Below are 23,260 nucleotides of genomic sequence, written 5' to 3'. Positions count from 1 at the left end.
CTGTGGACTCCCTCAAGGGTAGAGAGACCTTAATCATAGAATCACAGAATCATTAAGGTTGGAAAAGAGCTCTAAGATCATCACGTCCAACCGTCACCCCAACCCCACCACGCCTGCTAAAACCATGTCCTGAAGTGCCACATCCACACGTTTTCTGAAACCCTCCAGGGACAGGGACTCCACCACTGCCCTGGGCAGCCTGTTAAAGAGAGATCTGGGGAGGGTAGGGAGCTGGGCAGTCACCAACCACATGAAACTCATCACGAGTGAGCGCCTGATGCTCTACCTGGGATGAGGTAGCCCTCATTCTACGTACAAACCAGGGGACGAGAGGCTGCAGCTCAGCCCCACAGAAAGAGCTCTGGGGGGCTGGGTTGACGGCCTGTTGAACAGGCATCTCCAGCGTGCCCTGGCAGCCGAAGGGCCAGCCGTGTCCTGGGGTTCATCCAGCCCAGCATCACCAGCTGAGGGGGTTGTCCCACCCTGCACCGCACCGGTGCGGCCCCACCTCAAGCACTGGGCGCAGCTTTGGGCCTTGGTGAAAGAAAGACATGAGACTATTGGAGTGTGTCCAGAGGAAGGTGACCAAGATGGCGCAGGGTCTCGAGGGCGGGACTTACGCGGAGCGGCTGAGGTCACTTGGCTTGTTCAGCATGGAGACGTAAAGGCTGAGGGTGACCTCATCACTGAGAAGTGACCTCATCACAGTTGACACCTTCCTCCAGGGGAGCAGCGATGGGGGGGGTGCCGATCTCCTGTCTCTGGTGACCAGCGACAGGACACGAGAAAAGGGAATGGAGCTGGACCAGGGGGAGTTCAGGTTGGACGTTAGGAAAAGGTTCTTCGCCGAGACGGTGGCCGGTCAATGGAGCAGGCTCCCCAGGGAAGCGGTCATGGCACCCAGCCGGTCAGGGCTCAAGGAGCATCTGGATGACGCTGTAGGTGGTATGTTTTGGTGTCATGTGGTCCTGTGAGGAGCAGGGAGTTGGACTTGATGGTCCTCATGGGTCCCTTCCAACCTGAGGTCTTCCATGATTCCATGATACCACAGATTGATGCTACCGCTGGGACGGAGCTGGCATCCACCGCACCCCGCCGGGACAGCCCAGCTCCACAGCGCTGCCAGCCAGCCCAGCCAAAGGAAAAAAAAAGGTCTTTTTTTTTCTTTTTTTCCCCCCAAAAATGGTTATTTTCCCCCAAAAAGGCTTCACCTTGCGCTTTGGGGCTGCCGGGTCCAGCTGCAGGGACGCGGCCACGCGCAGGGACACGGGGGCAGCAGGGACGGCTCAGCCACACCGGCCCCCGCCACGGGACAGCAATGCCGCCCCGCGCTCACCCAGCGCCTGCGCCCACTCGCGCGACGAGTCTCTCGGTCTCAGTTCACGCCATGGGGCAGCGACCCGCCTCCGCCTGACCCGCCGCAGAGATGGGAGCCCGTGGGCCGAAGCCCCAGCTCCCAGGGTGCTGCGACGCGTCCTGGAAGGTGCTGGTGTCACCCAGGGGTGTAGAGACACGCTCGGAAAAGAAACTTTGCCGGCTTCCAAAGCCCGGCTTTGACGCCGGGAGAGGGTTAAAGCCCCAAGCCTCCGGCACGCACCGGCAGCCCTGGCCAAACCGCCTGCCAAATGGCTTTACCGGCTGCAGGCGACAGCGCCGGTTCGGGCTTCTCCAGCGGGGAGAGAGGGGCGTGGGAGGGCGAAGCATCCAAGCTTTTTGGGGTCGTTCCCAACGGAAAAATACCGGGCTTGGCGAGAATGTGCGCGGGCATTTGCGTTTTGGCTTTAATTTGATTTCTTTTTTGGCCCGCTTTGCTTGATGCTGGGGGTGAAATGGGGGTGGGTGTCCTGCGGCGGCATTTCCCGGCCCCGTGGGGGGAGCAACCCCCCTTGGCCGCTCGTGGTTCCCAATTTTTGGGGCGGAAAAGCATCCAGCGAAGGGAAAAATAGCGGGGGGGGGGGGGGGGGGGAGGAATGGGGGCTGGGGGCTATGCAGGGATGGGGGAGCGGGGATGCAGAGACAGCGCTGGTGCGGCCCCGGGGACCCGATCGCCCGTGGGGACCCGCGGGGGGGGACGCCCCGTCCCGCCGGATCCCAGCCCCGGACTGCGATGCCGACACGCGTGGGACCCCCCCCTGGAGGCGGGACCGGGCCCCCCCGACCCGGGCGCGGAGGGGGGAGGAGGCGGAGGGGAAGGAGAAGGGGGAGGGGGAGGAGGAGGAGGAGACTCGGCCGCCGCGCCCCGTCCCGCGCGGGCTGCCCGCACCGCCGCGCGCCGACACCGGTGAGGGAGCGGGGAGGGGAAGTCCGGGCCGGGCGGGACGCGGCACCGGCGGCACCGGCGCGGCGGGAAAGTTGCGGGAAACTTTTTTTGGGAGGGGGTGGGGGTGGGGGTTCGCGTTGGGACGGGGCGGGCCGGAGCGGGCCGGGCGGGGCCGGGCCGAGGCGGGCGGGGCCGGGCCGGGCGGTACAGTACACACCGGGCCTGGCGGGGCGGGGGGGGGCGGCCGTGGAGGAATGCGGCGGCACCGGCGGGCCGGGGCGCGTCACCGCCGGCGGCGGAGTGGCGGCGCCCGCAGCCAATGGGGAGGCGCTAGGGCGCTGGGGGCCGGGCGGTCCCGCCCCCGCCGGGAGCGCCCGCGGGCTGCCCGCGGCCCGTGCGCGCTCCCGCGGGCTGCTCCGTGCCAGCGACCTGCTGGGAGCCGGCGGGCTGGCGGCGGCCGGCCCTGTACTTATCCCATTAAGGCTTCCCGGGGCGGTTTCCCGCCCGGCCGAGCCGGGCTGTGCGGTCGGTGCCGGGGCGCGGGCCCGTCGTTGCGGTGTCACCGCAGATCCGGGCTGCGACCCGAGCCGGAGCTGTCGGGGCACAGCCGGGTCCCCCCCCGCCGCAGCACCGGGTCCGCGGGTGATGTCATCCGGGTGACCTCACGTGGATGACGTCGTCGGGGTGACGTGGAGACGCGGTTGCCTCCAGCGTGCTGGCAGAGGTGCTCCGGGCTAGACTGGTGCCGGCTGCAGTGCCAAGCTGGGACGAGGTGCCGGTGGTTGGGCAGTGGGCTGCGGTCCTCGTGGGGGACCTCGACGGGGTCTCCCCTGGGGACCTTGCTGGGGCCATCACCAGGGACCTCACTAGGGACCCTACTGGGGTCTTCATTGGGGACTTGGCTGGGGCCATCGCATGGCTCCTCGCTGGGACCATCACCAGGGACCTCACTTGGGTCTCCCCTGGGGACCCTGCCGGGGTCTTCACTGGGGACCTGGCTGAGGCCGTCGCTTGACTCCTCACTGGGGCCATCACTGGGGACCTGTCTGGGGTTGTCATTAGGGCCCTGGCTGGGGATATCACCAGCGTCCTCGCTGGGGACCTGACCGCAGGGCGTGCCAGGGACCTCGTGGCTCAGTGTGCTGCCCCCAGATCTGGGGGCCAGCTCCCCCTTCCCTGCAGCCCCCTGGCCCCACTGACCCCTCATCTCTCAGCAGGTCCCCGGGCAGAGGCGCTGCCCCGACGATGCCGGCCATGCCCTAGGGAGACCCGCCATGAGCCAGAGTGGGGCCTCGCACCTGGCCGGCTCCCCGCCGCTGCCGGGGGGCTCGCTGCTGGCCCTGCTGGCCCCCGAGCCCTCCCCGTCCCCCCCCAGCGGGACACCCTCGCCGGGCCCCCCGCCAACGCTGCTGGAGGGGGACTGGGAAGGGCGGGAGGAGCTGCGGCTGCGGGAGCTGGAGGAGGCGCGGGCGCGCGCGGCCCAGATGGAGAAGACGATGCGGTGGTGGTCCGACTGCACGGCCAACTGGCGCGAGAAGTGGAGCAAGGTGCGGGCCGAGCGCAACCGGGCGCGCGAGGAGGTGCGGCAGCTGCGGCATCGCCTGGAAGCCCTCACCAAGGAGCTGGCCAGCCTGCGTCGCGACCGCGACCGGGCGGAGGAGCGCCCGCCGGCACGGCTCCACGGCCGGCACGGCACCAGCAGCCCGCCCGACGTCGGCGGGGCGGAGGGAGAGCCCGACCCCGAGCAGGAGCCCGTGCGGGACGTGGGGGTCGAGGCGCCCCAGAAAGCCAAGGTGAGGTCGCCTCGCCACTGGCTCTGGTCCCTTTCTTGGGACCTTCCCTTCGGAGGCATTAGGCAAAAGCCGATGCGCTGGTACGGGGGACAGTGGCTTTGGCGGGGATGGTGGCATCTCCCAGCAGTGGGGTGTCTGTACGGGCTGCTGGCAGAACTCTGTGTGAAGGGAGGAGGAGGAGGAGGAGGAAGGAAGGGACACCAGATCCACTCTGGGGATGCTCCCAGCTGCTCCAGCCACCCCCTCTCTGCCGCCGTCGGCTCTGTCATGACTCAGAAGTCGCCGCTCGGGGTGCCGCGCCATGCCGGTTCAGTCTGTCTCGCGGCACGGCTGCCGGGCAGCAAATCTGAGCCCGATCTGAGCATCCCCTGCGGGCTGCAGCTTGGTCCCCAGGGCCATCCCGGGGCAGACCCCTCGTAGCTCATTGACCGTGCGCTCCTGGAGCCCGGCAGACGATGGCCAGTGGGGCGGTCACGGCGAGGTCGGGGTGATCACCTTATCCTGAATTTCCAGCGAGGCAGGGAGCTGGCGACAGAGCCCAGTGATGCGTGGGAGCTCCCATGGGAAGACGGGTCCCCGTTTCCCAGCCTCGGGGGGGTCCCTGGGGACCAGAGGCAGGGGTGCGCTCGGTTATGGGGTGACGTAGAGGGTGGGAAGCCAGAGCTGCCCCCTCACCCATGGGTGACTCCTGGGCCACCTACGGCCACGCAGGAGTTGGAGCTGGTGGAAAACATCTTGACGAGCAAGCAGGAGGAGAGCTGGGAGCAGCGGGGCCCCCGGGCCTCCTTCACCCGCCCGGAGCGGAGCCGACTGCTCTGGGAGGATGTCAGCGTGGTGGAGGAGGATGCCACCAAAGTCACCGCCCTGAAGCTGAGGCTGGACGAGTCCCAGAAAGTGCTGCTCAAGGAGCGGGAGTGAGTGCTGGGGACATCGTCCCCGCCGGGTGCCGGCCGAGCCCAGCCCGGTCCCCACCAGGTTGGGACGTCCCAGGGGGTCCTGCCAGCTGTCCCCAGCGTTGCCTCTCCCCAGGGACAAGCTGGCTCTCAGCAAGAGCATCGAGAAGCTGGAGGGCGAGCTCAGCCAGTGGAAGATCAAGTACGAGGAGCTCAACAAGAGCAAGCAGGAGGTGATGAAGCAGGTGAGCGAGGTGCCGGGGGGACTAGGGGTGCCCCAGCAGGTGGCATGTCCTGGTGGGTGGGCATGGGGACGTATAGCCACCCCCTCCAACTCCAGGGTGCTCATCAAGGCTCTTAATTAGTGCTGTTGAGCCAGCTGGTCTGTGCGCAGAGGGTGGGTGCGGGAAGGGCTCGGGTGGCGCGGGGTGGATGCTCGCTGCCCACATTGGGTGCTGCGTCGTGTCCCCGCTCCAGCTCAACATCCTGAAGGAGATCCACCAGGACGAGCTGGGGCGCATCTCCGAGGACCTGGAGGACGAGCTGGGCGCCCGCTCCAGCATGGACAAGAAGCTGGCCGAGCTGCGCGCGGAGGTGAGGCTGGACCCCCGTGCGGGGGGAGCAGGGAGCGGCGAGGGGGTCCCCGCTGCCCACCGGCCACCCCATGTCCCTGTCGCAGATGGAGCGGCTGCAGGCAGAGAACGCGGCTGAGTGGGGCCGGCGGGAGCGGCTGGAGACGGAGAAGCTCAACCTGGAGCGGGAGAACAAGAAGCTGCGGGCGCAGATCGAGGACCTGGAGGAGGTGCTGGCTCGCAAGCGGCGCCAGACGGCCAGCGCCCTGGACACCGACCTCAAAACCATCCAGGCTGAGCTCTTTGAGAAGAATAAGGTGCCATGGGGGTGGTCCCGTTCCCTGCCACCCCCTCCCCGGGTGACCCTGGCCCTTCAGTGATGGCTTAGCATGCCCCAGCACCTCTGCAAGCCCAAACTCTGCATCTAGAGGTGGTGACCCCGTCCTCGCTCCACCAGCTCCTCAGTCATGGGGTGGGGTGGTGGGAAAGGTCTGTGGGGAGGGGTGGTGGGGGCTCACCCCGTGCCCACCACAGGAGCTGGCCGACTTGAAGCACGTCCACACCAAGCTGAAGAAGCAGTACCAGGAGAAGATGGCCGAGCTGGCGCATGCCAACCGCCGCATGGAGCAGCACGAGGGCGAGGTGAAGAAGCTGCGCCTGAGGGTGGAGGAGCTGAAGAAGGAGCTGGCCCAAGCTGAAGACGAGGTGGGGACGCTTGTGCTGGCAGAGGGGGTCGGCATGGGCAGCTCCACTCCCCCTGCAGCCGCCAGCAGCCCCGTCCCCATCCCACCCCATCCATCCCGCAGCTGGACGAGGCCCACAACCAGACGCGGAAGCTGCAGCGGTCGCTGGACGAGCAGACGGAGCAGAGCGAGAGCTTCCAGGTGCAGCTGGAGCATCTGCAGTCCCGGTGAGCGGGGCACGGGGGCGGGCGGCGGTGGGGACCACCACGGGTGGGAGGACGTTCTCCTTGCCACCGTCCATCAACCACCGGCTCCCAGGTTGAGCGTTGGCCGAAGTGCCTCCAGCGTCTTTGGAGGGTGTGCAGCCATCCTTGGGGCAGCCTGCACCTCCCAGTTAAACCAGTGCAAGGCTGCCCGCAGACCAGTACAGCCCAGTTTCACTCCACTTGGGGTTTCACCCACCAGCAGGCAGGGCCAGGGCAGGCTCTGGGCGTCCCACGCCGGTTTGGGGAGGCGGGAGGTGGGTTTTATCGCCCTGAAAAGCTTCCCCTGGCCTCGCTTCACCTCTCCGGCAGTAAAGAGCTGGAATGGCCATGAGAGATCGATGCCACGTCTCTGGGAGGCACTGGGGGGGGCTGGGTTTATAACCTGCCTTTATTTTATTGGGACATCTTCATTAAATCATGGAGGAATAATGGAGGCTTCGCCTTCCCCCTCCACCTCCAGCCTCCCCACGCGCTCGCCCTTAAATAATTGATGCTTTCCAGTAAAACGCAGCAAACTGGTCAGGTCCGACCAGGTCCTGGGCCTTCTGGTTTCAAATTTGCTTCCTAAAATTTGTGTCAATTAATTTGGACATGAGGGCGAGCAAGGAGCTGAAACCTCCCGGCAACGGGGGCTCTTGGGTTTTTTTTGGGAGGGAGCCCCGTTTCAGGGGGACGCCTCCTCCCTGCTCCACGCTCTGTGCTGGGTCCCAGCTGGCCGGCGTGGCGGCGTCCGGCCCCGGGGGGCTTTAGCCGGTGCCCCGCTCGTGCCGAGCATCACCCAGGACCCCCCAGCCCCGCGCCGGAGGGTCCTGCACCCAGAGCTCGGTGGGAGCCGCAGAAATGGGGTGTCACCGGGGTGTGGCCGCGCTGTAGGGGTGCGCGGGGACGAGGTGGGCTTCGGCGTCCCCCACCCCGGCAGCTGTCCCTTCGGCAGGCTGCGGCGGCAGCAGAACACCCCGCTTTTCGGTAAGATGCGCAGCGCCCGCTTCAGCCCCGACGATGCTGGGGACGGCACCAGCGACCCCGACGAGGATGAGGACCTGCAGATCCAGGTGCCCTAGAGCCCCCCGGGGCCAGGACCACTGCCGCGGGGACGTCCCGTGCTGGTCCTCTGCCCACCAGCATCTGTCGCCGCGTGGTGACCCTCGTATGGATGAGGAAACCGAGGCGTGGAGCACCGGGGAGGAATTTGCCCCCCCGGGGGTGCTCCAAGCCCGCTGCCTCTCGGACAGTATCTGATGCCCCTCGGCCACCGGCATCTCCTGGGACACTGACGTGGCCACCAGAGCCAACATCACCGAGCAGCCCAGGAGGAGGAAGCTCAGGGCAGAGAGGGGCACTGAGCCCTGCAGCCAGCCCCGCTCTCCCACCCACCTTTTTATATGTATATTATATATATGTATGTATTTGTATATGATTTTTTTTTATTATAAATACAGAGCCCAGAGGGGCCCAGGCTCTGATGGTGGCTTGGGCTGCTGCTCTGTCCCCACGCGGAGTGAGGACAGAGGGGACAGGCTGGAGGGGACAGCATCGGGGGGACGCAGGGCTGGCTGTGCGGCTGCTGGCGTCACCCCGCTGCCATCACTGCCCCTGTGCCTGGGGGCAGCAAGTAAAGCCCAGCCCCGTGCCTGTGGGTGCAGAGTGCTGGCCCTGGGGAGGGGCAGGGGTGCTCACCCGTGGTTCTGATCCCCTCCCCCAGCCCAGGCCCCTGCAGCCCTGCTACCGCAGAGCTCAGACACAACCTTATTAAAAATTAATATTTCAGTGAGCTGCTCCCTTCGCTCTGCCTTTTAATTGATTGGCTAAAAGCATGGCTCTTTGCTGCCCATGTTCTTTTTTTTAATGCCCTTTTATTTCTGGCAATTATTCAGTTTTTTTATGGCCCAACAAATGAGGCTGCAGGGGGGGGGGGTTGGTGGGAGAGGGGCAAAAAAGCAGAGTTTTGGGGGGCTCAGAAGCGGGGACGGGGACGAGGAGACATCTGCCAAGGGACAGCCCGGAACAGCGGCTCGGCAGCCTGTCAGTCGCAGCAGGGCGTTCACTCTGAAGCCTAATGATGTGCAGCCCAGGGCTGGGGGTGGGGCCTGGAGGGGCGGGGCCGGCACGGGCAGAGCATCAAGGCGCCCGGGCTGGGAGCGACGTCGAGCCGCGCATCGGAGCCTCTTGAGCTGCCGCCAACACCAGGGGGGTCCTGGTAAGGTCGGGGGTGGGGGGGACGCACACATGGCAAGGGGCTTGACCGAGATCCAAGGTGACAAATGGGGGGTGACGGTACTGGTGGGAGCAGCAGACCTGGGGGTGATGGAGGGGTCAGGGTGCCCAGGTTTGGGGGTGACTGGGGGTGGGGGGGGTTGCCTTCTATAGGGGATTTTTTCCAGCTGGGAAATGAACCAGGTCCCCGCTTGGTCCCGGTGCCTGGGGGGGGGTCTCCCTCCCCGCCCCGGGCGGCAGGACCAAGCAGGCACCAGGCTGAGCGAGGCTGAGCTCATGGCAGGGCTGGTTTGTTCCGGGTGTGCCGGGGTCAAAATACCCCATGGCAGAGCTGGGCTGGCCGGGCGAGAGGTCGTTAACACTGAACCCTACTGATGGCCAGCGGCCGTAGCCATGTTGCTGCCCAAGCAAGCAGCCTGGGAGGAAGGAGGGGCAGTGAGAGGGGTGGTGGAGACCCGTGGGAGAGGTCTGGCTTGGGTGTCCCCAGGGACACGTTGGGGCTAGTGGCAGGGGACCGCTCGCGCGTGCTGGCCTGACGCCGCCGCGCTGGCAGGGGTTAACGCCGGACTGTTCCACTCGGGTGGTTCAGGCATCGAAGGGAGGAGGAAGAGGAGGAGGAGGAGGAGAAGGAGGAGGAGGAGGAAGATGTCACCCATCGATCTGTCATTCCTCTTTTCCAGCCAGGATGGGGGATGCCACTAGCACCAAGCCGGGCCAGCAGTGAGGCAGGAGCGGTACCGAGGAAGAGGATGGAGAGGGGGGGGCGAAGGTGAAGGCGGGCCCCCCCCTCCCAAAATACCCCCCCACCCCATCGGGCCATCGCCATGGCGACGAATTTTAACGACATCATCAAGCAAGGCTATGTGAGGATGAAGAGCAAGAAGCTGGGGGTGAGTGGGGGTCTGGGGGCGGTTTGGGGGGGGGCACCCATGTATTTGGGGTGCCGGATGCCGCGAGAGGCAACACGGCCGCGCGACTCGGCCACATCACCTCTTGCGGCAACCAGTGCCCCCAGTTTTGGGTTGAAAAAGCGGCATTTTGGGGGCTGCAGTGGCAAAGGGGGGGGGCCAGGCCACTTGTTGGTACCCCAAGCATCCAGCAGCCCCACGGGATCCTGCCCCCCCCATCGGACTCAGGTCATCGCGGGGATTTGGGGGTGTCCCTGAGCCACCCCCACCCACCCCCCTGCCTCAGTTTCCCTCCACGCCCAGTTTTGGCACCGGGAACGCCCCACGCTGGTGGGAGGGGGGGCTGCTGGCTGCTAATTAGGGGGGTGCTGGAGCGCAGCACCCGTAGGTGGGGGGTCAGGGGGGTCGGTCGCCCACCGACATCGCTCGGAGACGGCAGCAACGAGCATGCTGGGTAATTTCACGCTAATTAGGGAGAACAAAGAGGGAGCAGACTTCAAGGGGGGGGGACCAGGCTTGGGGGCGATGGCCCCGATGTCCCCAGGGCCTGCGGGAGAGGGGACGCGGAGACGCCAGGATGGGGTCCCCCTTGGGAGCCTTGTTAATTAAGCTCCGTAATTAGCGTTGGCTGGGGTGGGAGTGGACGATGGCAGCCGCGGGGCACCCCCATCCCCAGCGTCCCCTCCTGTCCCCAGGCCAGCAGGCTGAGCGGGACTGGGCATGGGTCCTGGGGCAGGGGCTGGGGCCGTGGGGACGGAGTGGGGACGGGGACCCCCAGCCGCAGCATGGCAGCCGCCGGCGCTCCCTGTCCGGCAGATCTACCGGCGGTGCTGGCTGGTCTTCCGGAAATCCTCCAGCAAAGGGCCCCAGCGCCTGGAGAAGTACCCGGATGAGAAGGCAGCGGGCCTGCGCGGGTGCCCCAAGGTGGGGGGCTGCGGGGGGGTCGGGTGCCGGGGTGCTGCCCGCTGGCGGGGCCCCCCCGGGCCGGAGCGGGTCCCTCCCTGCCTGAACTTGCTGGGATGGAGCTGGGTGGTGTCACCCCGTGCGCTCTGGTGGGGGATGCAGCGGGGTCTGGGTGCAGCAGGGGCTGAGGTCTGGGTGCAGTGGTGTCTGGGGTCTGGGTGAGGTGGGTTTGGGTGCGGTGGGGTTTGGGCTCTGGGTGCAAGGGGGTCTGGGCTCTGGGTGCAGCAGCCAGGCTCTGGGTGCAACAGGGTCTGGGGTCTGAGTGCAGTGTGGTTTGGGTGCAGTGGGGGCTGGGCTCTGGGTGCAGCGGTGTCTAGGGTCTGGGTGCAGTGGGGTTTGGGGTCTGGGTGCATCAGGGGCTGGGGTCTGGGGTCTGGGTGCAGCGGGGTTTGGGTGCAATGGGGTTTGGGCTCTGGGTACAAGGGGGTCTGGGCTCTGGGTGCAGCAGCCAGGCTCTGGGTGCAGCGGGGTCTGGGGTCTGGGTGCAGCGGGGTCTGGGGTCTGGGTGCAGTGGGGTTTGAGGTCTGGGTGCAGCAGCCAGGATTCGGGTACCACAGCAGCCAGGCTGTGGGCACAGCAGCTGCTGGAGTCTGGGTGCAGCCCCCAGGGAACCCCCCCCTCCTCTGCAGGTGACTGAGATCAGCAACATCAAATGTGTCACCCGGCTGCCCAAGGAGACCAAGAGACAGGCCGTGGCCATCGTCTTCACCGACGACTCCGCCCGGACCTTCACCTGCGACTCGGGTACGGGGCAGGGGAGCGGGGCTGGGGGTGCCGCGGTGGGGGCACCCCGCTTTGGCCGGGGTCTGGCAGGGGCTGCCATGGTGCCTTGCAGAGCTGGAGGCGGAGGAGTGGTACAAGACGCTGTCGGTGGAATGCCTGGGCGCCCGCCCGAGCGACGCCGGCCCCGGGGACCCCGACCTGCTGGCGCCCGGCGTTCAGTGCGAGCAGACGGGTGAGCACTCGGCACGGGGCTCCCTACGCCCCCCACCAATTACTCCATTTTATACTTTTTTTTTTCCCCCTCTTTCCAGACCGCTTCAACGTGTTCCTCCTCCCCTGCCCCAACCTGGACGTTTACGGCGAGTGCAAGCTGCAGATCACCCACGAAAACATCTACCTCTGGGACACGCGCAACCCCCGGGTGAAGCTGGTCTCCTGGCCACTCTGCTCCCTACGCCGCTACGGGCGTGACGCCACCCGCTTCACCTTCGAGGCTGGGCGGTGAGATGCCACCCGCGCTGGGATGGGGACCTGGGCGACGGCAGGCCTGACGCCGGGGCGATGGCCACGGGGGTTTGGGGCTGGCGCTGGTCCCAGCTTGGCGCCGCGGAGAGGACATGGGGACAGCTCTTGAAGCATGGGAAGCTGGGCCAGCTGCCACCTTGGGGGGGTTATTGGGGGGGTGTATTTGTTGTCATCGCCCAGCTTGGGGACCCCGGTGATGCCCCGTCCCCGCAGGATGTGTGACGCCGGGGAGGGTCTCTACACCTTCCAGACGCAGGAGGGCGAGCAGATCTACCAGCGTGTGCACAGTGCCACCTTGGCCATCGCCGAGCAGCACAAGAGGGTCCTGCTGGAGATGGAGAAGAGCGTCAGGGTGAGCTGCAGCCCACCCCGGGGACACGTTTCGGTGGGGCTCAGGCGCCCGGCGGCCCCTTCACCCCACTCTCGTCCGCCGCAGCTGCTGAACAGGGGCACTGAACACTTCTCCTACCCCTGCACCCCCACCACCATGCTGCCCCGCAGCGCCTACTGGCACCACATCACCGGCTCCCAGAACATGGCCGAGTCCTCCAGCTACGCTGGTGAGTGTCCCCAGCCCCCGCCATGTCCCCGCCGGCCCCCGCGCGTCCGCCCCCGCGAGCCCACCCTCTGCTTCGTCCCCAGGGGAGGCATACGCGGGCGCCCAGGCCAGCTCGGACACCGACCTCCTCAACAGGTTCATCTTGCTGAAGCCAAAGTCCTCCCACAGCGACAAGCCTGAAAGCAGGGAGCCCACCTCGTCCCTGTGAGCCGGCGGGGGGGCCGCGGTGGGGGTCCCCTTTTCCTTCCCCAAGAGGGGGTGAGGATATGGGCAGCCGCCCCTCCGAGTCCCTGGGGGGCCCGAGCCGGGGCATCCTCCACGCTGAGACCTTGGGGAGCAGGCGCTGGCTCGTGTCCTGGCTGGACCGAATGGGAGGTGATGGCCAGCTCGGCCTCGATTGACTTGAAATATATATCAAATGTCCGTATTATAAGAGATTTTTCCTTCTCGCACGAACGCAAATTTCGTGGCCACTGAAGAGCCCTTGGGCAGAGACACTCAGAGGCTTTTTTGACTCTCGGGGATCCATCCAGGAGGTGGAGAAGAGAGGAGGGGGGTCAAGACGTTCCGTGTGTTTTCTGCAAGGGGGGGGAAGGCTGGAGCATCGCCCTTCCGCAGGGCCGAGGATGTGGCTGTGCCGGGCCGGGGGGCGGCGGCGAGGCCCCGGCGTCGCACCCACCTGTGAAGAGCAGGGTGCTCCCGGGGATGCCCCGCCACCCCCGAGCTGATTTTTGCACTTCTGGAAGCTATTTAAACACTCGCTGTCAAATTGAGACGTCTCAGGGGAAGCTGGTTTTCCTCCCAGGGGACGGGCTGGGGAGAGCAGCCGGGCAGGGCTGAGCCCCCCGGGCTGCCCCAGCCCAGCACCGTTCGCTCCCCCTCCCCACCCTGCCCCTGCCATAGTGACCAGTGGGCAGCCCCAGGACCCGGCCCGGCCTGTGGCACCATCCCTTGATGGGCAGCGTTGCGGGTATAAAGCCCCTGGGCCAAGAAGCCCATGGTGATGGCAGGGAGCCGCGTTTCTCTGACGTCCCCATCGTCCTCACCCCCTCCTCACCCACTGGGCGAAAGCCCTCGCCCAGGGCGGGGGGAACTGGGTGGGCTTCATCTGCTGAACTCAAAAGCAATTGATTTTCTAGTTCTCCTATTTATTGACCTCCTTTAGAAGGGCTATCTTTTTATCGCTGTGCAAACCTTGGTGTTTCTTCGGGGTCGTCTTCTGGGCTGGGCGGTTGGTGGGTTTATTTCTGCCCTTCCAGCTCCAGGTCTGTGCTTTGGGGACAGGGAGTGTCGTGATGTGGAAACCTGTGGTCTGTAAATACTGTGTCTTGGGTTGGTGTAGCTTGTGGCCGAGGCTGGGGAGCTGCTGGGGGTGGGATGGCGGGCCGGAGAAGGGCTGCTCCCTGCTCCCCGCAGCACGGCCGGGTGCCGAAGGGCTCGTCGGCACGCCAGCGCGTCCCTCCCTGGGTGAGAGGTGTAAACCGCTCTCTTTTCCTGGCTACACACCTTCTCTTGGAAAAAGATTTAACATTTATTACCAAAAACATTTGGGTTTTCTTTTTTTTAAGGAGTTGCTCAATGAATAAACAACCCTTATCCACCCTTCCTGTTTGTCTGTTCCATCCAAACACGCTCGGGAAGCGCAAGTGGGAGTAGCGCCTGCCAGAGAGAAAAATGCTGACGGGGGGAGATTTCCTGGCGCTGCCGGCAGTGTGCTCAGTTCTCAGAGCTTTGTTCTGCCTCCAGCCACGGCTGGGACAGCGCAAGCGAAGCCCTAAAACGGCTGGGGAGGGGAGAAGGGTGGAGCGAGTTGCCCCCCTCCATCGAACAACCCCAAAGCAGGGTGCCAGCACCCTGCTGTCACCCCGCAGCAGCCCCAAGTCCCCGGGTGAAGGAGGCTGAAGCCACTCCATCTCCCAGCGCTTCCAGAATCGTGCCAGGTTGGCTCTCCACGGCGCGGCAGCCTGGCAGAGCGCTGGCCTCGAGGCGCAGCAGCCACGCCAGCCCGGGCAGCGCTACCTCCAGGGACAGGGAGAGCTCTTGCCACAGCCAGCAGACAACGATGCAGGCACGCGGGGAGCCATCAGCCAGGGGTCATTAGCGACAGACTCCCCGCCATCCCCACTCCCAGCGCAACGATCACACAGCGCCCGGGCAGAGCCTGCTCCGCAGGAGTCTTTAAACACAGCTCAGCCCGCCCGGCCCAGCTGGGCTCCCCTGCAGCACTGCCTTCTGCGGCAGCTCGTGCGCCAGCCCAGCCTCAAACATCTGCTTTAAACGCAGCGCTGGACGGGTAAATGGCGGCCTGCCTGCTGCACGGGGTTCTGGTCGCCTTCGGAGATAATGTCAAGAGCAGCAATCAGCAGTAGAGAGCAATGCTCCCTCCAAAGCAGATCTCATTAAGTTAATGTCTACTGGAGAGAAGTAAGTGATGTGACATCTCCTCCTGCAGCCCCAGACGAGCTTTCAGGGATGACAGAACACGGGGGGTAAGGCTTTATTCAGCACAGTAAGGAATGGACATGCAAATAAGGTAGGGTTGTGTAACCGAGGTATGCGCTTCCCGATCCCAAACGCCACGTGGCCAGAATCCAAAAATCTGGCCTAAAACCCAACAATCTGGCCTAAAACCCCGGGATCCCTTAGAGACACAGCCGGTCCCAGCAAAGACACTCACCGATTCCCTTCCTGCACTACCCTACACATCACGATGGCTTTCCCTGGGACGCGGAGCCAGGGAAGAGGTGCCACCGACCGGCAGCGCTGGGATGGGAAAGGCAGAGGGAGACGGGGAGGCAACAGCCTCTGGCCAGGGCGCTGCCGGGCAGAGCAGGAACCTGCTGCGTCCCTCACGGCCGAGCGCTCTCTCGCGAGGGGGCACCTCAGTTTATAGTGAGGACATCGCTCTGAATCTCGTGGCTCAGCTGCGTCTGGAGGTCGCTCAGTTTCTTCTTCAGGCCGGACAGCGCGGAGAGAACGATGGTCTCTGGGCGCAGAGAACCGCAGGACTCCACGTTGTAATAAAACCTGAGGTCACAAGTTGGGGGGGATAAGTCACCGTCCGCTCTGTGACAAGATGCAAAACCAGAGCGTGCCCGCAGAGGAGTTCCAGCCCACCCTGACCCACCGCAGGCAGCTCTGCGGGGAATCCTGACCACCGGCATCATTCACCTCCCAACCGGGCAGCGGCCAGCGCTGCCCCTCTACAGCTGACACCCCAACGCCCCGATTTCGCAGGCTGTAAGAACGCTTCGAGTATTATTCTGTTCAGCACCGCAGCCTACGAGCCAGCACAGAGCCCCGCGCCAGGGAGCCAGCCCAGCTGCGAGCGCTTCTGCAGCACAAGTGACCGGGGAGAGGGGGTACCCCCAGCAATCGGGGCACGGGAGACCCATATGGCTGAATAAATATTCCCAGCCGTTTTCCCCTGCAGGCCCCACACTCCACCGAGCGCTGCACTGCCCTCCTCAATAACACAAGCTCAGGAGGGCAATCTAGGACATCCCAGAGGGGAAAACCTGCCAGGCCCGGGCAGATCACCAGTGAGCTCCAACTTCTGCCCTGCTTCTCCGGGAACACCAGCTCCCTGGGCTGGCAAGTTTCAGTGCAGCGTCGATGATCTTGTGTTAACAAAAGCCAAAGAGACGCACCCAGCTGGTCCCCCCATTTTCCAGCTGCGGCAGCATACTCAGCTTCCTACCTCTCTGGCTTCCCGTTGGGGTCATAGGGAGCCTGCGCATCCTCCTCATCGATCTCCGAGTACTCGCTCTTGGGCCTGGAAACACAGAGAAGGAAAGGTTAGCACGGAGCCCACGCTCCAGCCCAGCCCCTGCGGCACCGTTTGTGCCCCGAGAGCGAGCACCGGGGCTCACGCCCAGCAGGCAAAGGAGCAGTCACCAAACATCAAGTCACAGAAGAAAGCTCAGCGCCGCGTCGCCCCTTCCAGCTCCCCACCAACGCCACGCAGTCACCCAGCAGTGCTGGAGGAAGAGGACACTGGTTATAGAGCAACGGACCTTGTGTTTTCTTTCTACTTTTCTCCAGGCAGGAAAACACCAGAGCGCTCCAGCACCCACCCTGTGCAGCACAGCTGAGACGGGAAGGCCCGGCTGGCTTGTGCCCAGCAGGAAAAAAGTTCTCCTGTACTTCAGACACTGGCTGCATTAGTGAGCCCTATTCTGATGTCCTGCACCTCCACTCCTTTACACATCACTACGAAATGGATGACAAGTTGGCCATGAGCCAAGTGTGCCCTGGCTGCCCAGAAGGCCAGTGGTCTCCTGGGGTGCATTAAGCAGAGTGTGGCCAGCAGGTCGAGGGAGGTTCTCCTTTCCCTCTACCCTGCCCTAGCAAGGCCCCATCTGCAGTGCTGTGTCCAGTTCTGGGCTCCCCAGTTCAAGAAAGATGAGAAGCTACTGGAGAGAGTCCAGCGGAGGGCTACAAGGATGGTGAGGGGACTGGAGCATCTCTCCTACGAGGAAAGGCTGAGGGAGCTGGGCTTGTTCAGCCTGGAGAAGTGAAGGCTGAGAGGGGACCTCAGAAATGCCTATAAATATCTGCAGGGTGGGTGTCAGGAGGATGGGGCCAGACTTTTCAGTGGTGCCCAGAGACAGGACAAGGGGCAACGGGCACAAACTGAAGCAGAGGAAGTTCCAGCTGAACAGGAGGAAGAACTTCTTCACTCTGAGGGTGACAGAACCCTGGCACAGGCTGCCCAGGGAGGTTGTGGAGTCTCCTTCTCTGGAGATATTCAAGACCCACCTGGACACAGTCCTGTGCAGCCTGCTCTGGGTGACCCTGCTTCGGCAGGAGGTTGGACTGGATGACCCACAGAGGTCCCTTCCAACCCCCACCATTCTGTGTGAAAGTCACTGCAACACCCGTGCAGCTGGAGAGGTGGGCCTGCATGAACCGCATGAAGTTCAACAAGGCCAAGTGCAAGGTCCTGCGCATGGGTCGGGGCAACCCCAAACACAAGTACAGGCTGGGCGGAGAGTGGCTCGAGAGCAGCCCTGAGGAGAAGGACTTGGGGGTACTGGTGGATGAGAAGCTCAACATGAGCTGGCAATGTGCGCTTGCAGCCCAGAAAGCCAACCATACCCTGGGCTGCATCAGGAGAAGCATGGCCAGCAGGGCAAGGGAGGGGATTCTGCCCCTTTACTCCGCTCTCGTGAGACCCCACCTGGAGTCCTGTGTCCAGCTCTGGAGCCCCCAACATAGGAAGGACATGGATGTGTTGGAGCGGGTCCAGAGGAGGGCCACGAAGGTGATCCGAGGGCTGGAGCACCTCTCCTACGAGGACAGGCTGAGGGAGTTGGGGCTGCTCAGCCTGCAGAAGAGAAGGCTCCGGGGTGACCTTAGAGCAGCCTCCCAGTACCTGAAGGGGCCTACAAGAAGCATAGAGAGGGACTTCTCACAAGGGTGTGTAGTGATAGGACAAGAGGGAACAGCTCTAAACTAAAAGAGGGCAGATTTAGATTAGATATTAGGAAGAAATTCTTCCCCATGAGGGTGGTGAGTTCCTGGCCCAGGTTGCCCAGAGAAGCTGTGGCTGCCCCCTCCCTGGCAGTGTTCAAGGCCAGGTTGGATGGAGCTCTGAGCACCCTGGGCTGGTGGAAGATGTCCCTGCTCATGGCAGGGGGGTTGGAACCAGATGATCTTTAAGGTCCCTTCCAACCCAAACCATTCTGTGATTCTATGATCTTTCTACCCGTTGCATCCCTTGGCTTATGGAGCACCGTATCAGAGAGACTGGAAGGACTTAATCTGTGTAAGAAAACCCAGAGCCTTGAGCCGCCCGAGATGCAAGCACACAAAATCCTGTGCCCACCCAGGTCTCCCGCTCGCCTTCCTCTGCCCCAGTGACGTCAGGGGAGGCTGACCCTCGCGCCCCATCGCCAGCTGCCTTCGACAAAACGGCGCTTCCCAAACAAATCCGCTGTCTGCAACAAACCAGCGAGAAAGTGTCAACGGAGCTGGGTCTTCACGTCACTTCCAAAACCACCCACGACCGAAAACAGGACATTCTCGCTTCTCAGGCATCCAATCTATCACCCAGACAATCAACTGAACTTTGGGGCAATTTACCTGCCACAAATCATGTGGAAACTTGAAAACTATCCACTTCCACCCTCAAAACCGCCAGCGACGAGAACAGGCCGGCACAGCAATGCTTGTGACATGCTCCTGACCATGAGACTACCGAGCAGCATCCTCCACAGCCCTGCGCCACCTCACTACAACCGGCCTCTCACGGACTTTCCCCCCCAAGAGCCTGGTCTGCAGCTGGCAGCTCCCAAAGTCCAGCTTCGGTCCGCATGCGTGGGTCACCAACACCAAGGAAAATGCCCCATTTCCAGATTTCCAGTGCTACCAGCCAGCCTGGTTCCTAGCGCAGATCCCAGAGCACCGCCCCGACGAAGTGGCGAAGGAGCCAAACGCCTGGCACGTCCCGTTCTCACCCAGACTGACTGAACCGGACCCGCGGACGCGCCCTACAGAGCCCATAAAAGCCAAGCAGGGTTCGCTCCTTCCGTCCGTAACACAGAGCTGCGACGGCCGCGGGCAGATCCCAGCCCACTGCACACACATTATGGATCCGCCTGCATCTCCTCCCTCGGCGACAAAGCGCTCCTCAAGTCTCCCAAGCACACACCTAGCTGCACGGGATGTCTGTGACGGCTCCTGAGCCAAAAGCCAGTTGCAATTCGGCCGAGCTGTGAAACCCAGGCTAACTGCACCTCTGGGAAGCTCGTTAGCGACAGCTGACTTAACCAGGGGCAGCGTCAGGCCACGCTCTGCAGTGGCACCCAGGCTGGAAGCGGACAGTGTGGAGGTACACCAGCCCGCTACCTGCCTGCTGCTGCCTGCAGCCATTTGCAGAGCCAAATCTGGCGGCGACACGAGGAAAACCCCGCTGAGCCCCTTCTGCCGCTCAGCCTCTCTCCAGCTGCAGCTCCGCTCGGGCGTCTGTTCCCGCTCGCTCAGCCCTGGCCTCTGCGGTCCCCGCACCAAACCCTGCTCCTGTACCGAGGTCTTCCCAACCTTGAGCGCAGCTCTGGCTGCTGCCCTGCTGCTATAGCAGCAGATCCACTGCCCACCCATCCTCCCCAGTCCCTGCTCGCAGCCTGCCTTGGCCAAAGCACCCGGTTCCTCGCCCTGCCACTGGCTCCAGCGGGCTCGACAGCAGGATGTCTGCAAGGTGGTCACCAGGATGCAGAGTCAGGAGCAGCCGAGGCTTCTACTCATGGAAAAGCGCTGCTAGGGAATGTCCTCACCCTGAGCAAAGCAGGGCAGCAGCTCTCCAAAAGCAGAACCGTGTCACTCTCAACCGAGACACAGCATACTGCCAATACAGAAGGGCATGTCAGAGCAGAGGAAAGCGCCGGAGAGGAAGACTCCGCTGCTGGAGCTCAGGCTCCGGAAATGAGGAGATGTAGGGGTGAAATCAGAGCCACACGCTGGGCTTCCTCAAACAAACAGAGCTGCAAAGTCAGCCTTGCAACCCAACCTTCTGCTCTTTGCTCTGATGGGAACCTCTTCCACCTCGCGTGGACCTGTTCCTTCCTCAGACGTTACCCTGATCCAGGTACCACTTGCGTAGGGAAGAAGAAACAGGAACGAGTTGTGGGAAAGCATACAAAAGCAAGTGAGGTAAACCAGCACTAACAGCACGTAAGGAGAAGACAAGAGGTGGCCACAAACCGGTCCACCTCACAAGCAGCTGCAGCCAAGGGACTGGCTCTGGTACCCTGACACAGGAGCTGAGTCTGCGCACGGGGACGACAGGCACGATCGCTTACTGACCCAAATCATCCCCAGGGCTGAAACGTAGGTGCCTGCTGGAAAAAATGCCTGTTCCTCCAGGCAGACACGAGGACATACCACTCCTCCGGTTTGGGGTAAACGGTGTGCCGTAGGGCGTTGTCTGGGTCGTACTCGAAGGCTACGCCTGCCGTGGGGTTCCACTTGGCGTGCTCCTTGCCGAAGCCCTTCTTGGCATAGGCTCGCAGTCTCAGCTCCTGGCCCTTCCGCAGCTTCACAATGAGGATGTCTGCGGAAAAGCACAAGCCCGTTCGAGAAGACTGCCGAGGAGAAACGAGCGTGCAGGACCACACTAAGGCAAAGGCAGGGATTTTATTGCCCAGGAAGATGTCACCAGAAGCCGGGGCTTGCTTGGATTCCTAAAGGGGCTCTTCGGGGTCCCCGGAGTAGCTGGGAAACGTCTTGCTAAGTCAAAAGGAGTTGTGCAAATGCTCAGAGGCACAGCTCAGGCCCCCAGCAACAGCAGACAGCACAGCATTTTGCATCTTTGCTGTCTCTGAGCTCTCACAAGGAGACAGAGGAGCACCCTCTGACCCAGGACTTTAGTTCTGGGGATAACCGTGAAGCGGCATTAAGACAAAACGATAACCCCACTGACACAGCGAAGCCGGTGTCTCTCCACTGCCAGCTTTACAGCTGCCTTACGGTTACACAGCTAGTAAAGGAAGAACGAGTTCAAAGATCCTGGAAGAAACATTCATTTCCCCCCCCAGCTCTTTTTCCCAGTGAAGTGCCACTTACCATCCTGCTCCACGTAGTCATTGGGGTCATTGTCTCTGCTCCGAGATGTCACCTGCAGAAGAACAACAAAAGCGAGTGAATTAATGGCAAGATCAACTTTTCTCCTCCCATCAAACTGCAGTTGCCTACAAAAATTAAGAGACTGCAGAGAGCTGTCCTAGAGTGACTTGCAGCAACAAATCCAGCCCACCCCATCTAACACAAACCGGGACAACGCAGGTAGATGCAGCTAGGTACGCGACATGCCACTCCACCAGCCCGCTCACCTCCCAGCCCGTTCTCCCACACGATGGAGAGCACTGCAGCCCAGCCCAGTGCCGCTGAGTGGCTGTGACACAGCCCAATGCCGCTCCGACGACTGCTGACAGGTGACAATGCAGCACTCGCAGCACCTCAGCCCAAGCAGAGCAAGATACAGCGGGCTACAGCGTGGCTTTGGCCACAGACGCTGTCACCAGCCACCAGCAGCAGCCCCCAGGTTGTGGTGACATCTGGATGCAGCCCCGATAGCGTTTTCAAACATTCTCCATTAAGTCCCTTTGCATCTGTCCTGTTTTGGCTCTGCCAACCCTCCCCACAGCGACTGGGCAAGAGCCGTTTGGCAGCAGTGCCCTGGCCCAGGCTCCTCACACGCTGCCACACTGAGAGCCAAGAACCAGAAAGCCAAAGGCCTCTAGGTTGCTGCCGAGCCTTCGAAGTGGCTGACCTTGCCCGAGCTGCAGCAGCACGTGGGCAGGAGAAGGGAGGGACACAGCACCGGACAGAAGCGCACGCGCTCTGTGTGTTCAAGGCGACAGGGAGGGGCAGCATGAAAGCCCCCCACGAGTCTGAGACGAGGGGTGCAGGATGAGGCTTCAGTGCGGCCGTACTGCTTTGACACGCCAGCAGACAGCAAGCGAAAGACAACCAGGCAAAGAGGAGGAGGGCCCCGGCACACGCTGCTGCTTCTGCAGATATTCCGCCTTTGCTCTCTCACTGGGTTTTCAGTGAGGCTTTATGTGGCGTAAAACATACTCAAAGGCTTTGTTTTGTCCACATCCCGTGCACTTGCCACCCCCGCCTCAGCGGGAAGGCAGAGAGGAGACTCACTGACAAGCGGAGGGATCACACTGACCGGTATGACCCGGGGGTTGTTGGAGATGAGATCGCGGGATGTGACGTGACGAGTCTGATCTTCATTGCACCGGACGTCAAGGGTGAACTCCACAGAGCACTCAGGACAGAACTCATCACACGTGCAGTCCTGGGACAGACCGGGTCAAGACCTTTACGCCAGACCTCTCCCAGCGAGAAATCAGCACCGCTTCCCACCCGATCAGACACCCACCACCATCAAGCTAAGCACCCACGACATTTCGCTTGACTCACTCTGGAATATTGCATCTTATCCACGATGTCATCACTGGTGAGCGGGATGAGACCTGCGGGAAGAGGGAAATCGGGGGAAATGTCGGAGTAAGCACCGACCCTCCTGCCGAGACGGGCGGAGGGACAGCAGCCGCCTGGCAAAGTCGCTCCAGCATCTCCAGACTGATCTTGCCCACGACCTCTGCCTTGCCGTGGACCTTCCCCCTCCTCCCCGCGCCCAGCACTCACCCAGCCTGTGCGCAATGAATTCGTCGTGGAGCACGGAGGAGTTGGCGTCTATCTGGACCCAGTCGATGGCTGCGGGGAAGGAGAAGTCACAAACTGAGAAACATCTCTGCGGGGAGAAGCTGAGCAGGTCGCGAGGGCACGGAAAACGTTACGGGGACGACAGCAAAGCATCTGGTAACAAGCAGTGCTAGATAAAGGTAAGGCAGGCTGCAGGCAGCGGGGAGACAGAAGGGACAGGCGGAGGGTGGTAACAGGCGGTACCTATGATGGGGACCTCGGCGATGAACACTCTCCGGATGGAATTTGCCACCCTGAGGGGAACAAAGGCCGCGGTGAGGCCGGTGGGAGCCGACGCGCCGGGCTGCCCGCGCAGACGCCTCAGGGGACGCCGGCCAGCCGGCGCTGGGGCCCTGGCTTTGCCCCGAGGCCCTCACCAGGCCCGCCCCGGGGGACTCCGTGGCGGCAGCGGGCCGCGACCCGAGCTCGGCGATCTCCGCGGCCCTCCCCGCCGCACCCCCGGGCAGGCAGGGCCCGCAGGGGCCTACCGCGGCCCGCTCCACCCCCGCCCCGCGGCGGTGCTCACGCCAGGTCCGTGTTCTCGATGATGAACTTGACGTTCTCGTCCGTCAGCTCGGTGATGCGCACGGTCGGCTGGTTGGCGTACGGCATGGCTTCCCCTTCCCCCCCCGGCCTCCCGCCCGGTCCGTCCCCGCCAAGCTCCCCCGCGCCGCCCCGGTGCG

The 23,260-nt window shown here is 63.3% G+C and overlaps 3 protein-coding genes across 9 annotated transcripts; 2 read left to right on the top strand and 1 right to left on the bottom strand.

Moving 5' to 3' along the window:
- The first annotated feature begins 2,207 nt into the window (after positions 1–2,207).
- Positions 2,208–8,202, top strand: CCDC102A (coiled-coil domain containing 102A). 4 transcript variants are annotated; one of them, XM_075433627.1, is made up of 9 exons: positions 2,208–2,281; positions 3,475–4,053; positions 4,765–4,967; positions 5,083–5,191; positions 5,424–5,540; positions 5,626–5,835; positions 6,053–6,223; positions 6,325–6,428; positions 7,402–8,202. In XM_075433627.1, the coding sequence occupies exons 2-9, from the start codon at positions 3,535–3,537 to the stop codon at positions 7,526–7,528; spliced, it is 1,560 nt and encodes a 519-aa protein (XP_075289742.1). In that variant the 5' UTR covers positions 2,208–2,281; positions 3,475–3,534; the 3' UTR covers positions 7,529–8,202. The 4 variants fall into 4 exon arrangements, with proteins under 4 accessions (XP_075289742.1, XP_075289741.1, XP_075289744.1 ...); XM_075433626.1 differs by having other exon boundaries at positions 2,242–2,281; positions 3,478–4,053; XM_075433629.1 differs by lacking the exon at positions 2,208–2,281 and adding an exon at positions 2,824–2,984 and having other exon boundaries at positions 3,478–4,053.
- A 369-nt stretch (positions 8,203–8,571) lies between these two features.
- DOK4 (docking protein 4) lies at positions 8,572–13,961 on the top strand. 3 transcript variants are annotated; one of them, XM_075433562.1, is made up of 9 exons: positions 8,572–8,664; positions 9,362–9,571; positions 10,406–10,513; positions 11,182–11,296; positions 11,388–11,507; positions 11,587–11,776; positions 12,014–12,152; positions 12,237–12,360; positions 12,443–13,961. In XM_075433562.1, the coding sequence occupies exons 2-9, from the start codon at positions 9,506–9,508 to the stop codon at positions 12,565–12,567; spliced, it is 987 nt and encodes a 328-aa protein (XP_075289677.1). In that variant the 5' UTR covers positions 8,572–8,664; positions 9,362–9,505; the 3' UTR covers positions 12,568–13,961. The 3 variants fall into 3 exon arrangements, with proteins under 3 accessions (XP_075289677.1, XP_075289678.1, XP_075289676.1); XM_075433563.1 differs by having other exon boundaries at positions 11,981–12,152; positions 12,495–13,961; XM_075433561.1 differs by having other exon boundaries at positions 11,981–12,152.
- An 879-nt stretch (positions 13,962–14,840) lies between these two features.
- Positions 14,841–23,236, bottom strand: POLR2C (RNA polymerase II subunit C). Of its 2 annotated transcripts, XM_075434218.1 has the most exons (9): positions 23,104–23,235; positions 22,782–22,831; positions 22,521–22,589; positions 22,293–22,345; positions 22,039–22,167; positions 20,925–20,976; positions 20,244–20,412; positions 16,060–16,134; positions 14,841–15,386 (listed from the first exon to the last, which is right to left on the bottom strand). In XM_075434218.1, the coding sequence occupies exons 1-9, from the start codon at positions 23,187–23,189 to the stop codon at positions 15,242–15,244; spliced, it is 828 nt and encodes a 275-aa protein (XP_075290333.1). In that variant the 5' UTR covers positions 23,190–23,235; the 3' UTR covers positions 14,841–15,241. The 2 variants fall into 2 exon arrangements, with proteins under 2 accessions (XP_075290333.1, XP_075290334.1); XM_075434219.1 differs by lacking the exon at positions 22,039–22,167 and having other exon boundaries at positions 23,104–23,236.
- Between the last annotated feature and the right edge of the window lie 24 nt (positions 23,237–23,260).

Source organism: Opisthocomus hoazin, chromosome 12 (assembly GCF_030867145.1).
Source record: "Opisthocomus hoazin isolate bOpiHoa1 chromosome 12, bOpiHoa1.hap1, whole genome shotgun sequence".
Lineage (NCBI taxonomy): Eukaryota > Metazoa > Chordata > Aves > Opisthocomiformes > Opisthocomidae > Opisthocomus > Opisthocomus hoazin.
Note: the sequence above shows the minus strand (reverse complement) of the source record. Positions and strands in the feature narration are given on the sequence as shown.